The sequence below is a fragment of the Cryptomeria japonica genome, chromosome 3 (genome assembly GCF_030272615.1).
Source record: "Cryptomeria japonica chromosome 3, Sugi_1.0, whole genome shotgun sequence".
Lineage (NCBI taxonomy): Eukaryota > Viridiplantae > Streptophyta > Pinopsida > Cupressales > Cupressaceae > Cryptomeria > Cryptomeria japonica.
Genome location: NC_081407.1, coordinates 424,336,418 through 424,355,763, shown reverse-complemented (window position 1 = coordinate 424,355,763; position 19,346 = coordinate 424,336,418). Strand labels below are relative to the sequence as shown.

At 36.7% G+C, this 19,346-nt stretch overlaps 1 protein-coding gene across 2 annotated transcripts in view; it reads left to right on the top strand.

The window, feature by feature from the left end:
- The window catches only part of LOC131070436 (serine/threonine-protein kinase 1), a 237,942-nt gene that overhangs the window by 7,635 nt on the left and 210,961 nt on the right, over window positions 1–19,346 (top strand). For both annotated transcript variants that reach the window (XM_058005968.2, XM_058005969.2), the window contains exons 2-3: window positions 6,044–6,132; window positions 6,291–6,398. In XM_058005968.2, the coding sequence (XP_057861951.1) occupies window positions 6,044–6,132; window positions 6,291–6,398 (197 nt within the window). The remainder of the gene's footprint in view (window positions 1–6,043; window positions 6,133–6,290; window positions 6,399–19,346) is intronic.

The window sequence follows — 19,346 nt, the reverse complement described above, 5'->3', positions numbered from 1 at the left end:
AGGGTTTTGTTCCAGGCATATATTTTCTGCTACTGGTTTGAAGATAGTTTCTTTGATTTTACTTAGTATGGTGCAGATTTATATGTTATCATCCCAAAATGAAAATGCGTGGATAAAGTCCTTCAGTAATTCTTCCCATACTTAGTTTTTGTTTTCCTTTCTTGGTTGATGTACCAAGTTTGGAATACTTGTGTTAATGTCCAGTAGAAAAGCTGTATGCAGTTTTTTTAGTGCTTCTTTAAATTCATCTTTCTCTAGTCTTCTCCAAGGCCGTTCCTCAATCCAGCAAGCCATTGTAATGATATCTATATAGGAGTCAAAGACTCTTTCATCTATTCCAACCCTGATATCCTTTTGCAATCCAGAAGTGAACCATTCAATTTTCTGCTTTTCTGAAAGTGGTTCTTCCAATTTATTACAGACTTCTTTAAATCTTTTATCATAATCCTTTACTAACTTGTTTTCTCTTTGTACCAAATCTCTCCTTTTACCGACACTTTTAGTAGGGATATTCGGAGTAGCAAAATTTACTAAAAAGTCATTTTTAACTTCCTCTGAACTGCTGTTATGTTGGGAATAATTCTTCATATATTAGTCTAATTCTTCTTTTCTCAAGGATGCTACAAAATCTAACAATTTCTGCCAATCCTCTTCTTTTTCGATCCTTTAACATAAGGATTTTAATAGGAACACATGTTTTTCTGTTTCGGTAGTATCTTGGCCTAATACTGGGATTTTAATTGAAGATTCCATTTTGTCGGATTTCTTTTTAGGTTTCTGGATTGGTGTACTTGCTTGTTTCTCTTTTTCAATGCTTTGAATTATCAGGTTTTCTTCTCTCTACCCTTGTCATTCTTTAGCTTAATATCAAAGAACTCCTTACTAAATATCTTGTCCCATGGTATGTCTTGCTCTAGTCTTTCTTGTGTGGTATTTCTTCCACCGAAATTCTCCTACTTTTATATGGCTGTGGGGATGGGTCTTGGTTAGGGGGTTGTGACTCCTCAAAACAACGTTTCATCCTTTTATTTGTAAGTGACATATTATTAGTTAATGACCTTAATTCTTTGCCCAAATTTGATGCAACTTTCTCTTCTTTTCTTAATTTATTTACACTTACTAATTATATTCTCCAAATATTACTAATTATATTCTCCAAATATTCTTTGTTCAGGGGTAAGATTCTCTCCTAAGTTTGTAAAAATTCCATAAATCTGTCATCCAACTTTTTTGTTATATTAAATAGGTCAGGTTTTTGTCTAGGGTTTATGGAAGGTTGCAGTAGGGTAGGAGCGTCTATGCTACTAAATTCCCTTATCAACAATCTTTTGGATCTTTCATGGTCATCAATAATCTTCTCAAATCTGTTTAATAATTTTCTAGTTCTTTTCAAGTATGAACTTGTGTTTTCTGGGGTCGTCTCCTCCTTACCTTTACTTTCTTTCTTTCTTTTCTCGGCAACTCCTACATTAGCGTGCTCAATAGCACACACATTGGCGCACTCCAACCTCATTTTTGCCGCGATTTCCATTCTCCTGTGGTGTCCTTCTTCTCTTTCCATCATTTGCCCATCTTCTTTGCTCTCCATTTGGGCTTGCCATTGCCATTTTCTTTCCTAGGTCGATTTGCTCCTTAATTTCTCTTGTATTTCGTTTGTCTCCTTTTGCCATGAGTGTTTTTTGTTTTGGAATTTCATTGCTCCTTTGTTATTTCCCATGGTAGTTATCCGGTAACTTTTCTTATTGGTCACATCTCTTTATGGGTCCCTTCCGGACCTCTTCCCCCTTTCCATTTCCCATCCCCTTGGTGCCTAATCCCCTCACAAGGTAGACGTTAAGAGGATAGTTTTGTAGATTTTCATATCCTTTCCATCATCTCCTATTCTCCTTATTTGGTATAAAGATTTTGAATTTGAAAATTTCCCCGTAATCTTCAATATTACCTAACTAGGGCCCCGACAATGGAACTAATGTTAGCAAGAAATCTGAGGGACACAAATTGGAGTTTTGAGCCCTAGTGACTTTCTAGTGTTGTAGTCTTTATACCCTGGACTTAGTTCTATTAAGGGAATAGGGACTTAAATTCGGGCAGAAGATTATCTATTTACCAGAATAAGAACATACACAACATAACATATTGAGACTCAAGAGAGATTGTATTATTTGTATTTATTTAGTACATCATACATACTAAATAAATAATAATAACACAATCTCATAAGGGAAGATTTTAAAACAGTGTTTGTTTAGGTCATGAAGGAATTTTAAAATAATCTTTATAAAATGCTAAGAGGCCACTTCCCCAGCTGCCTTGGGGATAGCCAAACTTCCCCAGGCCGTTTTGTTTTCTTGAGACATGTTTCCGAAATGTTTCAGGCATATGCAAATTTCTGTGGAAGGCAAGGGGATACCCCTTGCTGTCCTGTTGTCCCTGAAACACCATCAGGGATGGGGATGAAAGTTTTGGGGCTGGGGATGTGTCCCCACGGAACACAGGAAAAAAGGCTTTTTTAGGACTAATATAGCCACCAAAAGGATATAAATAGTTTATACAAAGTTTATAGATAGATGTGCTATAGAAATTATTAGATTGCTTTACAATGAAGCAAAATTAGTTATACTTAGAGATTTCTTCCTTGTTTATAAGTCTTTGAGACTGATTGTAATAGGGGATTGCTGATTTATAACTAAGTAGCTAGTTTGGGTTCTGCTTTGTGGGTTTGGTAAGTGAATTTAGCAAAAGAAATGTTGGGGTCGGGTTCGTCTTGAGTTTGGTTGTACAAAAAGAAAATTAATAATAATAAATATATACATATTATAAACAAAAAGTAAAAATTACTTTCCTAAATATATCCTATTAAATTTATAATATTATATTAGATTTAAAAGTATTAATATTGTATCAAATTATAAATATTAAATTGTACATAGATTGAGAAAATACTAAAATAATAACAGAAGCTTCACTAGACCTTTACATACCACGTGCACCTTGCTATGTAATGATGCCAAGTCAAATCATTTATAATGTTTTGAGAGTTTGAAACATAGTGAAGTCCCACTTTATATGTAAAGCAGAGTTGTTAATCTTTTCTCATGTAATAAATGTTAGAAGTATGAGCTTGTTTGGTTGTCATTGATGTCAAACCTGGTTATCTGGATGGATATTTTAAACGGAGACCTATTCTCTGCCTCTCAAATGGAGAGGATTAATGCATTGAGTGAAGGGGTTAATGTAATTTCTTGATGGATGTATGTTTTTGCAAATTAATAGAAAGGAAGATGGCCAGCCTGTGGGAAGCCACACCCCTTCCAAGGAATGCATCCCCTTTATGGTGTAGGGCGACGATTTACCTTTCCTAGTTATTGTCGTCAAGGGTTGGGGTGTCAAGCCCCTTGCCGAATTTTTCCCTTTTTTTTTACTTTTGATTATTTATTAATTCATTTATTTATTTTTCTTTTCCACTACTCTTATTATGACCTTGGTTATCTGGACAGAGTTTGGTCCGGATACTCTCTTGGTGTTGGTTGTGTCATCCTATATTCAGGGTGGTCTGGAATGCTTTTGGTGCCCTCCGGATATGATGTTAATTGCATTGCGGTTTAGTGGATCATGTTCTTTTGGTCCGGATATGTGCTAGATGATGTGTTGAGGGTGATTATTTGGGTCTCACTTTGGTTTGTGGATATCTGCATGGAGTATTTTGCATTGGAAGTGATTATATGGCTTACTGATTGATTATATCTACACAAATTTTTTTGTAACGTCCTTTGGAATATGTGCTAGCGTGTGTGGATTGTTGGATTGTTCATGGGATGATGTATTATGATATGTTTTGGTTCCCCCTTTCTCTTGGAGTGGACCAATCGAAGTGTCCGGGTGGCTTATTTTGTGTAATATTGTCTTGGCCGACCCTTGTTTAGGATTTCAATGTTGTATCTCAGATATAAGATATGCGGAAGGATGAATTGAGTATGGATGAGAAGTGAAGTGTGTGAGAAGTGTATGCAAATGATTTGCAAGCAGATTTGACTCTGTGGTGATGCGAAAGTCAGTTTGGGAAGAGTTTTGAAGCTGATATATTTTACCAGACAGAGTGTTGTGACAGTGGAGATCGTCATAGATGTTTGCCATGTTATTGGTCACTTGATTACTGTTCAAGGACAATTTGATGATTAGGAGAATCCATCTCATTTTCAGTTCAGCGATTTCATTTGTTGCTGATTGACAGTGAGTCCTTCGGCAGTAGTTTGTATCTTGTCCCGAAGAAGTGTTCTTCAGGTGCACAAGTCCTTTTTGTATCTTGCCTAAGGTAGTGCACCTTAGTTCTGCAAGTCCTTTAGGTGTTGGTGCTCCTTGGCTACAAGCCTAAAATGTTGTAAACATTGTTATTCATATTGTGAGTTAAATTCTCATCGTGGTTTTTCCCTGTTTGGGTTTTCCACGTATATCTGGTGTTCATGTGTTTATGTGTTTCTGTTTGATGTGTTGATGGTTAAAGTGCTGATATTGATTGAATAAGTTAATTAATAATTGTTTTGGAAGTTCCAGACTGATTCAACCCCCCCCCTCTCAGTCCTACTGGTTGTTCAACAATAAAATCTACCCTCACCACCTAATTTATCCTGCCACATGCTTTGATTTTCCTCATGCCTATGAGTGCTATAGATTATCACATGTAAATCAAATAGATTTATTTTTTCCATTCATTCTCCCATTCTCGAGAAAAGATGAAGCAGAGAGGATTCACAGCCAAAAACGGAAGTTAGCTGGTGTTGGATAAGGTGGTGCCATTGTTAATTATTAATTGGCCATGGTTTGTTGAACAGATCCTCTATTGTGACAGGGCTTGCATGAGCAGTGTGAAAGAACAATAAAGTGAAGCATTTGTCACCCATTTTAAAGTTTCCACACGATAGTCACAGGTCATTATTGGAGGCTTAAAGCAGACATCTGTGCTCTACTCTATCAGAAATCACATTTGCCATATAGGAGCCAAGCCGAGAACCTTACTGGGACTTGAAGATTAGGACCTAAAAGCACATCTCTGCATCCGACCGATAAAAACACACATATTTCTGGGCTGGGTTCTGCTGAATCTGTCCTGATGACCCGCAGGTGTCTGACAGCAAACTGCATCCCCTCATTTACTAAACCCATATCTGAACCTGGTATGAATTGGACCAAGATCCAGGCATTCCCCCTGATGACTCGGTAACATAGGTTTATAAGAATTGAAATTCTGTGATCTGATTGAACTAGTCACCTCTGCATTGGAGATTGTTTGTCTTAAAAATTGAGAGTAGCTCAACAGTGAACTTGGGCTGCTTTTGGTTATTGGTTTAGTCAGATCAGAGTTGCAGTGTCTTATTCTGCTATTAGAACAACCTTTATTCTGGATTCTCTAAAGTAATATCTCAGCATGTATCACAAACTTTCATTTCTAAAGCTGTGTGTTTCAGAATTTAGTATTTTTCATAATAGCAGCAACTACAGGTCTAAAAAATCAGAATCCTAACTGAGGAACCAGAAATTTAGATTCTGAATACTCCCAATATTCCGTTTCTGTTTTAGATACTGGGAAAAAGCAGAATCTTAATCAAAGGAGCATACTAGAATTATGGTTTTGTTGAAATACAAAATCAAGTAGTACATAGAAGGTAAGAGAACTTCATAAGAGCTATGGATGGCAACTTAGATTAAGTGAGTCTCCAGGTATTTCACGATTGCTGCACTCTCCATGATCCTATATCTGTAGACTTGGGCCAAAATTGATTTCAAACTAGAATATGGCCCACTGAACCGGTTTGTAACTAAAATTCCAGTTTAGCTCTTTCATTTTTTAACTAGTTTGTGTGTGAGATAACTGGACTTTACATAAATGCCAGTTAACAAGAGAAAACTTATCCAGATGATGAATACATCCTTTAATCAACAGAAATTAAAAATGATTATCAATATTTCAGTGATACACACCAATAATTAATTCAAAGTGGGTTATCATCACGGATAATATATTTTTCTTTCTTTTTTGGTGTTCCAGGCAAAGGGTCTTATGGAGCTGTTTATAAAGCTAGAGATCTGAAAACTTCAGAATTGGTTGCCATCAAAGTGATTTCATTATGTGAAGGGGTCAGTTCTTCAACCTGAGAATCATGCCAGCACTTGAAAATGTTTGTTGGTTGTTGCAAGGGAGCAATAGGATAAGCTTTTCTTAAAACATTGTGAATATTTCAAGTCATTTGGAGCAATAGATTAAATTTGCCTTCTTGATATTTGCATCTGTGAAGGAAGAGGGTTATGAGGAGATACGCGGAGAAATTGAAATGCTACAGCAATGCAATCATCCAAATGTAGTGCGATACCTTGGAAGTTATCAAGGCGAGGACTGTCTCTGGGTATGCATTAAATTTCATATCCATTACTGACGTTGGTTTATTATCTACTTATTCATGTTTGTGGGGACATGTAAATGACAAACTTATAGCTATTCGTATTTTGTTCTAGTGAACATATTTTTTTTGGACTCTCTTGTTCATTCTGTCATCATGACTATCTATTTAAAATTTTGAAGTAATAACTGAAAAATAAATTGAATGAATGATTAAAAAATTGGATAATGTATTCAACAATATACAAGTGTATATATAGAGATTACAAGATGACGTTCTAAATTAAGAACAAGTTGTTTAAAATGAACTACTAAAAAGCTAAACGCTAAATAAAGCTTAAAAGCTAATTAACTAAAAAGAAAAAGCTAAATGCTAAATAAAGCTTAAAAGCTAATTAACTAAAAAGCTAAATGACCATTAAACAAGGAACTAAATATAGGTGACTAAAATATAATTAAATATTCTAATACCCTTCCTTAATGGTCATTCTATCTACTAACTACCGTACAGAAGACATTGCAGGTCTTTTGATCACAAACGAAAAGAACACTCTGCTGCGGTGGAGACCCTCCCTGGATCTGAAAAGTGTTAATGACCAAGAATACCAGAATCCATCCAGCTTGACGTTGGGTAACCAAACTGAAACCTGAAACCCATGATTTTGAGGAAAAATCGGCAAACCCTCCAAAACTGAAGATACAAATCATCATTTTTGTGAAAAAAAATGGTAAAAACCCTTGAAACGATTCTTGTGGAAAAAAACGAACAAAACCCTGAAACTTCGCATGGCAAGATGCAAAACACCACGTGGTAAGACACCAAACATCACACGGTAAAACATTAGACATCATGCAAGAAAACACCAAACAACATCACGTGGTAAAATACCAGACATCACATGGTAAAACCCTGATTTTTGAGAAAAAAAAATGAAGCAAAACTCTCCCATGATTTTTAAGGCGAAAAATCAGAAAACCCACGCAAGCTTTGTAGATGACAGATAATAATTTTTAAGGAATAAATTCTAAACCCTGCGAACAATTTTTGAGGAAAAAAAATGTGAAAACCTTGGGACCTGTAGGACGAGGTCTGCCCTACATCAATTTGATCAAGGCAACGATATTCAGATATCGTGAACATGCACTGTTTCCAGGTGTTGTGGCAGTTGTTGAACTTTTGACTGTGTTCCAACATGATGTTGGTCAAAGATGCTATCACGGAAACTGAATAGAAGCAGCTGCTGAGAAAACTGAAACCTTTGGAGGAGAATTCTGACACGAATTCCAAGGTGCAAATTTTGAGGTTTGGAAGAAACCCAGAAATTAAATTTTTCTGCAAACTTAAAACCTGAAATTTTTCTTGAAACCCTAGGTCGGATGTACAACATAAACTGCGCCCAGAAGACACCAAAATTCCCGACGTCCATAGAATTAGCAGAAATCGCGGACTGTTTTTAAATTCCAAGGCAAATTCGTTGGCACAAAATTTGAGGCATGGAAAACAAGGCACTAAAAAAAATCTGAGACCAACCCAAAAAAGCTCTCGAAAAACCCACCAAGAATTTGAAATCAGAATGCAGATCCAATGGTTCAAAAATTGAGGCACGGAAAACGATGCACCCAGAAAAATATGACGACAACCCAGTTGAGGTCTCGAAAAAACCACCAAGAACCCTCAACCAGAATAAAATTTTGACTTGAACTGAAGGGTCAAAACCCTAGTCGAAAATTGCAGAAGCCCTAGGAAAATTTTCAATCTGCAAAAAAAAACCTCCAGGTTGCAGGCCCAACAATCTCCAGAACCCTAAAAAATTATTCTAATAATAACTGTATCATTAATAATTGCTAAACAAATAGAAAATATGTTATAGCATTAATCACCATGTCCAAATTTCTCAAACAGATATAAGCAGTTTGGCCTTAAGAAATTCTGTGTATGTTCTAGTCCCACTTATAATACGAGTTCCAATCCTAAAATGTTTTAGGCTCAGCTGTTTTTAAATCACATGGGGGAGATTAAAGGTAAATTTGGAACACTTTTTCTCATCTTAGACAGAAAAGTGTTAGGTGAGGTTTTCTTAGAAATTTATTTTTCTCGGAATCTCAAATTCCACAATGTTCTCTTGTATCAGCATCAAGGCATGTCCACAGGACAGTAGCTGTTTCTGAGGAAAAGTTTTGGCATCTTCCAACTGATTCCACTAATTAATGGACAACTTTTCAGAGGAATTGATGAAAGCTGTTTTTTCTGACAAGTCTCCTGTTCAGGAGACATTGCTCTCAAATTTTTCACATGACCCTGAACAAGTCTGAATAACTCAAAACTGTTAGTTGTCAACACATATCATTGTCCTGCCATGCTGTATTGTGACAATGGCAGCATCCAAATCAAAGTCGAGAACACATTAGCAATACCTGACTTTGGAAATTCTGATTATGAATTGAACAAATTTTGTTTCATCTCTAACTAATGTGGGAATTCTTCTAGGGCCTAGGTGAACTTTCTAATAGTTGATGAGTCTATAAAAGGAAGATTCAAGCAAGTGTTTAGATCATTGAAGGATTTGGAAAATATCATAGAGATCAAGCAGATTCTATTATTCAGTAATTTTAGGGAGATAGACAAAGTAGATGGGAGCCATTGTTGCACCCACTAGTTTAGGAGGAGAGCCATATTGAATGGCATGAACTTGGATGAGGACGACATGTTGACAAAGTATTTTGGAGGGCTTCATTCTCATATCCAAAGGAGGGTGGTTGCTTTTACTCCCAACTACTTGGACAAGGCATGTGTGGAAGCCTATTGCGTGGAAGAGGAACCATTTTTCTATGAAAGCTAATCCTCTAAACCTAAAGGTAAATACTACAACAATAATTGGAAAGCTAAGATATCAAATATTATACAAAAAGAGGAAAAACAAGACACAAAATAATTGTAGCCATGGTGAAATAGGTACACATGATAATTTAAAGTGTTGGAAACTTAAAGCTGAACTACATCTTATGAAAAAAAATAAGGGAAAAGAAAAAGAGAATTAAAAAAAATCTGTGCTAACTATACAAGAAAATGAAATTGATATAGAGGATAGTTTAGGTGTAGATGATAGTCTTGGATTTGTTTTTACCAAAACTAAAGAAAGGGACAAAGTTGAAGAGATGAAATTACAATTAAATGAGTCAAGAGATAATGCATTAGCTGATCCTAGTTCATGGCCAAGCTAATTTCATAAATTATGGTTGAGTTTTGGTTCGAATGTTGATAAATATCCTCATTTGTACCCATTGGGATGGGTAAAAAAGGGTTTTGAAATATAGACAGCAAAAGAATGCATGTTCAAATTTGTGGTAAATGCAGAATATTTGGATGAAGTATTTGCATATGTTATTCCTCTTGATGCATTTGATATAGTTTAGGGGAGTACTTATGTATATGTAAGAGATGAAATTTTTATTGGAAAGACTAGCAAGTATGGGTAAGCTTTAGGCAAGCAATAAAATAAATTCAAGAAACCAAACAAATTTTGTTTTTTTTTGTTGAAAGATGTTGGTGTAAATAATTATTCATCATGGATATTATTATACCTTACTTAAGTTTACTTAGGAAATGCATTTCATAGTAGTTTGGGTATGAGACACTTGGGTGTTTGTGCCACATTGGGATAGTGTGTGTAGGAGAATTTTCTCCTTTTATGGTGTTGATCTTCTTACTACTCTATCATATCCACTTATTGTGGAGTGATAATTCCACCTTCAGTGGGTGATCCACCTCATGTGGAATATTTTATTCTTTCTCCTACCTACCACACCTATTTCCTACCTACCCTTGTTTCTTATTGAGCCACATGTCATGCTTGTGTGTTGACATATCCATATAGCCTTGCCTATATAAGCAGGCTCATCTACATTGTATGGAACAATTATTGAACAAACGATTGATGATCCAGTTGATCACATTTTGCATCTTGACAAAATACAACTTATTCCTATCATCTATTTTGTTCTCTCTTATTTGTGCTTTACATTGCCTCTAGATCTTGGCAAAATCTCACAAAAGATATAAAAGATGATGTATTGGGATTTTTTACCATAACTCAAATTCGAAAGGCTTAGATAAGTCTTGTCATCTTTCTAGTAAGTGTTCTAGAAACCAAGGGGGTTGACACCAAGAGGGGAGTTGGAGCATGAAATTCAACTCCTACTAGAATCGCCTTTACCAAACATTCATTTGTATTGGCAATTTCTACTAAAAAGCAATGAGACCAAGAAACAATTTCAAGATTTGCTTGAACAAGAGGTTATATTCTCTAGTGCATTACCTAAAACGATGGTATGAAACAATGAGGGTTCTTAGAGGATGTGTATTAACTACAGGTTTCTAAATGTGATTATTATTAAGAATAGATTATCCTCTTCCTAGGATAGATTACTTGTTAGACCAACTTAAGCATGTAGAGTATATTACTAAGTTGGATCTTAAAGTTTAATAGTTGGGAAATTATGTTCAAAACTAAGCAAGGACTTTGTAAATGGTTAGAACATCCTTTTGGCTTAAGTAATGCACCAGCTATCTTTATGAGATTGATGAATGACACGTTGGAGTGTTTTGTAGATAGTTGTTTGATTGCCTATTTAAATGATATCTTGATTTTCAATGCTACTTTGGAAGAACATCTTATTTGCATTCTACAATTTTTGCAAAGGTTATAAGAACAAAAATTGCTAGTGAATATTTCCTTGCATTATTTTGCTTCAAGGTCCTAAACTTGTTTTCTATCATGCAAAGGTTTTTACTTAAGCAAATAAAGGGTATCTAGTGTATGATAAATAATTGTATGCACTAGTTCAAGCCATTGAATATTGGAGACACTATTTGTTTGGTAAAGAAACTATAGTACATATTGATCATCAACCTCTACAATACTCATAGGGACACAATAAATTACAAGAAGCAAGACATTATAGTGGGTGGGATTCTTACAACAGTGTCAGTTATTGATCGAATTTAAAAAAGACTACTAATGTAGTGGCAAATATGTTATCTCGACGACCTATTTCAGCTATGGCAATGATTGCTTATTTGGACCGTTTAACAAAAGAAGCTTTTTTTGAGGATTATGAAAATGATGTAGACTTTGGGAAGACATACAAAGAACTTCAAACTTAAGGAATTGTAAAGAGCAATGAAGACTTTATCTCAAAGAGAGCTTGCTTTATGAGGTAGGAAAATTATGTGTTCCAAAGGCACAAAGGCTTCTATTGATAAGGGAGGCACGTACCTCTAAAGTGACAGGTCTCCTTGGTGTTGGAAAATAATGGCTCATTTGTAAAGGAATGTCTTTTGGCCCAAAATGCAATAGAAAGTAACAAGGTTTGCTGGAGGTTGCAAATTTTGTTGCACTAGCAAATTTAAGACAAGAAAAGAAGGATTGCACATGCCTTTTCCAATCCACAAGGCCATGAGAAAGCATTTCTATGTACTTTTAAGGAAGATTGCCTATGAATAGACATGGACATGATTATTCATTTGTGATTGTTGGCAGGAAAGGTTTAGAACGGATACAGTTGAGCAAAACCTACTACATTCTATTGCAAAGAGCTTGTGGAGCCTTAGACTCAAAAGCCACCATCTAAGATTGGGATAGAATAGATGGGTCACATCTCATCCGCTAGATATATGTATACCAAAAGATATATGTAACATAGTGAGGATGTATAAAGAAGAGATATAGATGAATATTTAAGAATGAAAGGATAAATGTATATGATGTAAAAGAGATATAAGGATGAGATTAATCTACTTGATTGATCTTGATAATACAAAGATACCAGAATTCTATATGTGATGTGTTATGTTATATTCTTTTACGTTCAGTTAACTAGTTAGCATTTTGTTCTGATCAACTCCTTGTTCCCTTTGTATAATTGAGTCCGGGGTATCAATACAGCACACCAAAAGTACTTTGGGCTCAAAACTTTGATCTGTGTTCGTCATGTTTCTTGCTAACATTGGTTCTGTTGCTGGGACCCTGGTTAGGTTGTATAAATGACAGCAGGGACATACTCAAATTTAAAATTTGAAACCGGATATTGAAGGAAAAAGAAGGATGAGAATGCTATGATAATCTGCGACACTATCCTCTTGGTGTCTACCTCGTGAGAGGGGGTTAGGCACCAAGGGGACGGAGAATGGAAAGGGGGAGGAATTCCGAAAGCAATCCTTGAAAAGACGTGTCCGATAGAGAAAATACACAATAAGTACCATGGGAAAACCGAAAAGATAAAGAAGTAATGTAATCCCAAGTGAGACAGACCCATGGCTAAAAGTGATAACAAGAATTTAAGAGAGATTAGAGAAAAAATTGAATTAACAAAGAAAGTGAACATGGTAAGCCGAAATGAAGAAGAAAGGAGACAAAGACAAAATGCTGTGAGAGAGGGGAGAGACTGTAGAAGAATGGAGAATGCAAAGAAGATAAGGATTGAGCATGTCAATGAGGGTGTTGTTGAAGAGGAAACAAAAAAAGGAAACATGAAAGAAGCATGGAAGATCCTAGAAAAATCAAGTTTAATGTGGTAAAAAGCAGGATAACTGTTAACCAGTTTAGAGAAGGGCGTAAATGATTATGGAAGATCTAAAAAGTTGTTGTTAGGGGATTGCAGTAACACAAAGACTCCACTCCTACTGCAACTCTCCAAAAGTCCAAAAATCAGACCAAATCTTTGAAACCTTATAGTTAAGTTGGATGAATAACTCCGGAAAAGGTTTTGTCCATTCAAGAAAAATATTTGGAGGAATTAGTGAATAAAAGCATTAAGAACTTGAGGAATACAAAAATAGAAAAAGAAGAGAAGATTAGATATAATTTGGGAGAGAAACTATGTTCACTAACTAATGAGATGTCATTAACAAATAAAAAGATGAAGAGATGTGAAATATCCCCCTTGGTTTTTTCCAAATTTCAACACAACAATTTCTCCCATTAGCGTTAGCAAAGATGAAACATTGGAAAGCATTACATGTTGGCGGTTAGACCAGCCACTTCCACTTTTCAGTGGGAGAAAATTACAAACCAAAGAAGGCTCAACCACTTATGTAGTGGGGGCAATACAAACCAAAAGAAGACTCAACCACTTATTCAGTGGGAGTAATACATTATTAACTGGAAACAAACACTGGGAAATATAAAACAACTATGCTAGGCGGTAAACCAGCCTCTTCCACTTATACAGTGGGTATTGGGAAACTAATCAAAATATCATTTGCTGTTAGAACTACCAACCAGCATTACATGGAACATCATAAGATGATTAGAGCATGAAAATGTGAGCTTCTATCAATTTATAACCAATAGAAAACTAGAGTATCAAATGGAAGGAGAGGAACAAGCATGAATGAGCATAAATCAATGATACGAAATTGCTGCTCTGTGTGAACAGCAGGCTGTACGCCTTCAGATCGGCAACCAAGAAACTCTCCAAGCATCCAAAGCTCACCAATGTCCACTCCAAGCAGCTCCAATGTGTAAACAACCAAAGGAATACTGAATATCCTCGAAAAATCCAACCAAGAAACCCTCAAAGACTCCACGAAACCCTTCCTTGCAATGCACTTAGCCCCCACATAAAGTACGGCCAGCCTTGGGAGCGATTTGCTCCCAAAAATCAGATTCTCTACCAATCAACCCTTGAGCTCAAGAGATGAGATGCCCAGTGAATAGCTTTCCAACGAGCTCCTACCCACAAAAATCCGTTCCGTCAATCAAGAGATCTCAATACATCCTCTAGAATGAGAATGCCCTGCGAACATAGCTAGGAGTTTTATTTTCAAACTTGAAGACTGTAAAAAGCTAGGAGGTATTCACCCTCAAAGCAACGTTTTGGAAATGAACTAGCAGCACTTCGTTGCATAAACACTTGATAATGCAAATGAGGAGTAGAGCCCTGTATTTATAGAGAAAGATCCCCTCAAATTCAAATTCAATTCTCTCCAAAAGTGAAATGAAAAATGCCATTTTGGACGCCAAAACATAAAATTATTTGACTTAGATTAAAGCCAAATATTTCTCCAAGGGGGACGCCAACTTAAGCTCATGTTTTCGTATTTTTGAAAGATTAAAACCTTTAATAAAATATTTCCAAGATGGATGCCTAAATAAGGTATAAATAACTTAAGTAATTTAATTAATAAATGACTTAGTCCATTCGATCAAATAATTAAGCTAGAGAATTTGAACCCAATTTGCCTGCCAAAATTAGAATTGAATCCCTAGATCATCATGTCGAGCTAGACTGCTATACATAGCCTGTGCTACATTGGCTCAACCCAAAACCCTAAAAATAGCACTTACTAAAAATAGTAAGTGTCTCCAAACTTCGTTAAGGCACAAACCGGGAAACTATTGTCACTTACTAAAAATAGTAAGTCTGCCAAAAGTGAACAAATGGAGATGCATGTCACATTGCTGTGAAGCTCTCAAAAAACCCAGAAAATAAATTGTCCTTGTCCTCGCTAAAAATAGCATACTGCTAAAAATATTAAGTGTGTCCAAATGCATTTTAACCACATTTTGAGTAGTCGTCGCAACTTACTAAAAAGAATAAGTCCTGAAAAGTCCTCAGATTTAGTTGCATGTCACACCATCGCGAAGCTTTCTGAAAACCCAGAAGGAATCCAAAATTAGAACTATAAACTCCAACATGCAAGCCACCAAAACTGCTAAAGCATCCTCCTAGAAAATAGGAAACCCTAATTACTGCTCTCGATTAGCCTACGGGTCTCCGGAATAGGCTAACGGCCAACTAAACTGATCATAGCTGAGAAGGGGACATTACAAGATGTTATGAAGAGTCACAACTCCCGAACTAGGACCCATCCCCAATGCCATATAAGCTTAGGAGATTTTCATTCGAGGAAATACTGCAAAGAGAAGAGAAAATGGTAGATTGGGAAGAGATTCTTGGCAAGGAGTATTTTGAAATTAAGTTAGCAAGAGATAAGGGCAAAGAGCATAAGCCCCACATACTAAAGAGTTTAAAGAAAAAGAAAACAAATAGTCCGCAAATCCGTAAACCGAAAACATAAAAGAAATAAACAAAGATAAAGTCATCTATCAAACTACCAGTATTCGACAAGGGCACAATAGAGTCCACAAAGCATATCTTCAAGGTTACCCCAAGTTTCCGAGATGGGGACAACATGGGACGGGGGTTTGGGCTTTCAGGACTGCAATTTTTTTTGCCAATTTTAGGGATGCTAGAGGACAGCAAATGGGATGGTTGTATAAAATATAGAGAAAATTTAAAATATATAGGGGAATTTTAAATGTTCATATGAAAACATGGATAAAGCATGCATATATACATTATATTCATATGAAAACATGGATAAAGCATGCATATATACATTATATTCATATGAAAACATGGATACATCGTGTATATGAAAACATTTTAAGTTTTAGAATGCTAAGTTTTAAGTTTAACATACAACATTTGTGTTCAAATTCAAAACTCATTGTCAATACTCAATATGCATTCATAAGTCAGAATTCATTGTCAATATGCATGTGATATTAATGAAATAACATAAAAAATGCCCAAAGGCTACACTACTGCCATATAGTTTCATTGTCAATTATGATATAAAAATACAAAAAATAAAGTACATTGCTGCCCCTAATTTGCATCTCCTAACAGTGCATCAAAATCAGAGTCGTCCTCTGACTCTCTGCCATTGTCATGGTCCACATCCACCTCATTCAACGGAATCCCAACCGACCCCCCTGGTGTCTCCTTCTCGTCAACCTGGGCCACATCTTTGGGATCAACATCCCACCGCAAAGTTGGAGTTTGCTGATACTTTGGAGTTTGACGATCCTGAAGTCAAAGAGCACTATGCACAACCACTAGCTTCTCTGCTCATCTAGAGGTAAGTCTATTCCTCTTGAGGGAGTGGATAAAGCCATATGTGACCCAATTCCTCTTTGTAGCAGACGAAATGGCAACTTGTGAAAGGAAGCAAGTGGCAAGCACCTTCAAATGTGGTGTCTCCCTCCCATGCCATGTCCACCATCCAATAGGGTCCCTTTGAGCTACTATAATTCTATCCAACCTTGCTTGTGGTTTGCCTAATATAGGAGCACGAAGATTCGTAAAGTCAAGGAATTTTGCAGGAAGTATAGAAGCTTGCTCTTTTGGTTACATCTTATCAATGGCCCGTGTGAACCCATCTAAAACCTCAGGGTCATCACATGGAGGCACCCTTCCATCCCTTGGTGCATACCATTTGGGATCTAGAGCATAGACTGCCATATGAAGCAGGCACCTCCACGTCTTAATGGGCCTAATTTGTTGCTCTTATAACCTTAAAGTAGGATCCTTAGCCAAAATTGTTTGCTTATCTTCCCAACCATATTGTCAAATGCCTCATATATTTTTCCAAGACTAGGAGAGTCTATTTCAGCATATCTAATGACATCTACAATAGGTGAGATGATAGAGCAAACATTTCTGCAAAATCAAAATGCAAACAAAAAGTTAAAAAGTTGAAAACTAAAAAACTTAAAAAATATTAAAATCAGAAATTTTAAAATGAAAATCAACAATCTAATAATTAATTTTTAATAAAATCAGTATTAAAAAAAAACCAGCAATGTCTTACCTCATAGTGGACCACCAATTGTCATCAAGGATCTTTTGTTTGATGAATTTTCCTTGAGTAGAATTTGAATTAGGCCATCTAGCCCACTCAGGATTCACCACCATCAACTGTAGAGGCTCATGCACCTCAAGCATCCTCTCCAACAAGATGAAATAGGTAGCATACCTATGTTCATTAGAATTTCAAAAGCAATATAAGGCTCAATATTCCAATGTTTCCATATATTGCAAGTTTGAAAATTGAAACAAAATGAAGTGGCATACCTTGTCTCAAGAGGTTTGAGGAACTCCTTTGAAAATGGTCTAAAGAGAGCAAGTGAGGTGTGCTGGTTGCAAATGAACATTTGAATGTCTCTAGCTTCTGCCACCACTTGCTTCACACAATCTATTTTCCCTATGTCTTTCGATGCATGAACACAACGTGGGGTCCAAAAGATGTGCATATAAGCACCCTCCACCATCAAACCGGTTGAAATGCACACGTGCTGAATCAGTGATCACCTGTACAACATTAGCAGCCCCAATCTTCTCTATGGAATCTCTCAAAATGCTAAATTGGAATTCTGCATCCTTACACTTCCCTAAACAATCCATTGCTTTGAGAAAATAAGAACCAACAAGGCATGTGACAATGATATTGATGAGTGGCTGATGTCTAACATTAGTCCACCCATCCATCACAATAGAGCAACCAAACCTCATCCAAGTTGACCTCATATCCTCCATTAGCACATTAACCTTGGAATACTCTTTGTCTAGGAGGGTAGTCAGTAGCTTATGATCTCCAGGGGGTACAAATGAAGGACCAATAGTGACTATATCTTTAACTATTTGTTTGAAGTAAGTGGAATGGGCCACATGAAATGGAATGTCATTAGCAAAAAATAATTTGGCAATGGAAGACTCAATAGCTTCTCATGCTTGTACATTAAACATAGCTTTGACTGATCTTCCCTTATCACCACCACTCACCTTCCTCTTTCCCCTTGTGCCAATATGGCTACTACTGATAGTATTAGTGGATGATGTAGGCATAGATGATTGTGTAGTTGCACTTGCAAAAGAAGGTTGCAACATTGCCCCACCTTGTTTCCCCATTTCTGCCATGGCACTCTACCATCTCCTTTTGTATTAGTCTTGGACAAGCTTTGACTTCATGGCATGCAATACCCGAAAAATGAGACTTTACTCTTTTGTAGTTGCCTCTAAATCAGTCAAACAAACATGGCAATCCCACACCCTACTCCCCCCCTGCATTTTTTTTCTTTGGGCCTTGTTGTGACCTTTTTCACACATCGCCCCATTGCAAATGGGGACCACCTGTTTTTGCTTTTTAGGGTTTTGCCTTGGTGTCACAACTGCTAATCACCAGTCTTTTTACAATGAGGAGTTAGAGTTTTGAGGAGTCATCTGAGCCAAATAGATAAATCATGCCCCGATCAGTGTCTGGATATCACCAAAGCACTTAGAAGGCCCAAAGGACGAAAATCACAATTGCTTTGGGTCAATTCTAACACCTTCCTATTTTTTAGGAATTTTGTTTTTTTTTGTTTTTTTGCTTTTTTGCTTTTTAACTTTTTTGATTTTTGGCACTTTGGGACCAATCCGGGAAACAACTTTTTTGGCTTGCTTTTTGCTTTTTTTCTGTTTTTTTGAAAGTAGACCTAGGGTTGGGTCCCTCAGGTCATGGCATTAGCACCCATGTCTTCAGAATCGAAAAATTGTGCCTCTAAGTGTAAAAAGCAGGGTAAAATCTCCAGGCTAGGGTTTTGTTCCAGATGATCCAGATAAAAAATGGCAGATCAAACATCAACATGGCAGATCAAAACTTGATCATGGCAGTGGAAGCAAGGGTTGGAAGGATAGCCCAAGGAAGATTGTCCAATCAGCCTTCAAGTCCGCCCCCTATGAAGGATATCCAATGAAGAGCAAAGCCCGTCCAAGAGGATTGGCAGATGAAGGGTCAAGTCCGCCCAAGGCAAAGAGGAGATGGCACAACAGTAGCAAAGTCCGCCTTGACCAATGGAGGTTAAAGTCCGCCTTGTCCAATGGAGGTAGAAGTCCGCCCAAGCCAAAGAAGGAATGGCAAAAGACTAGTCAAGTCCACACTAGCAAATGCAAACATGTCCAAGACCTAGTAAAGTCCGCCTAACACTTGGAAAAGCATGGCATGAAGAGGTATGAAGTCCGCTAGGCATATGGGAAACTACCTCTAAAGTTTGCCTAGGCATGAGTAGCAACGTCCTAGACATGAGGAAGTCTGACTAAAGCAAAGATAAACATGGCAAGGTGAAAG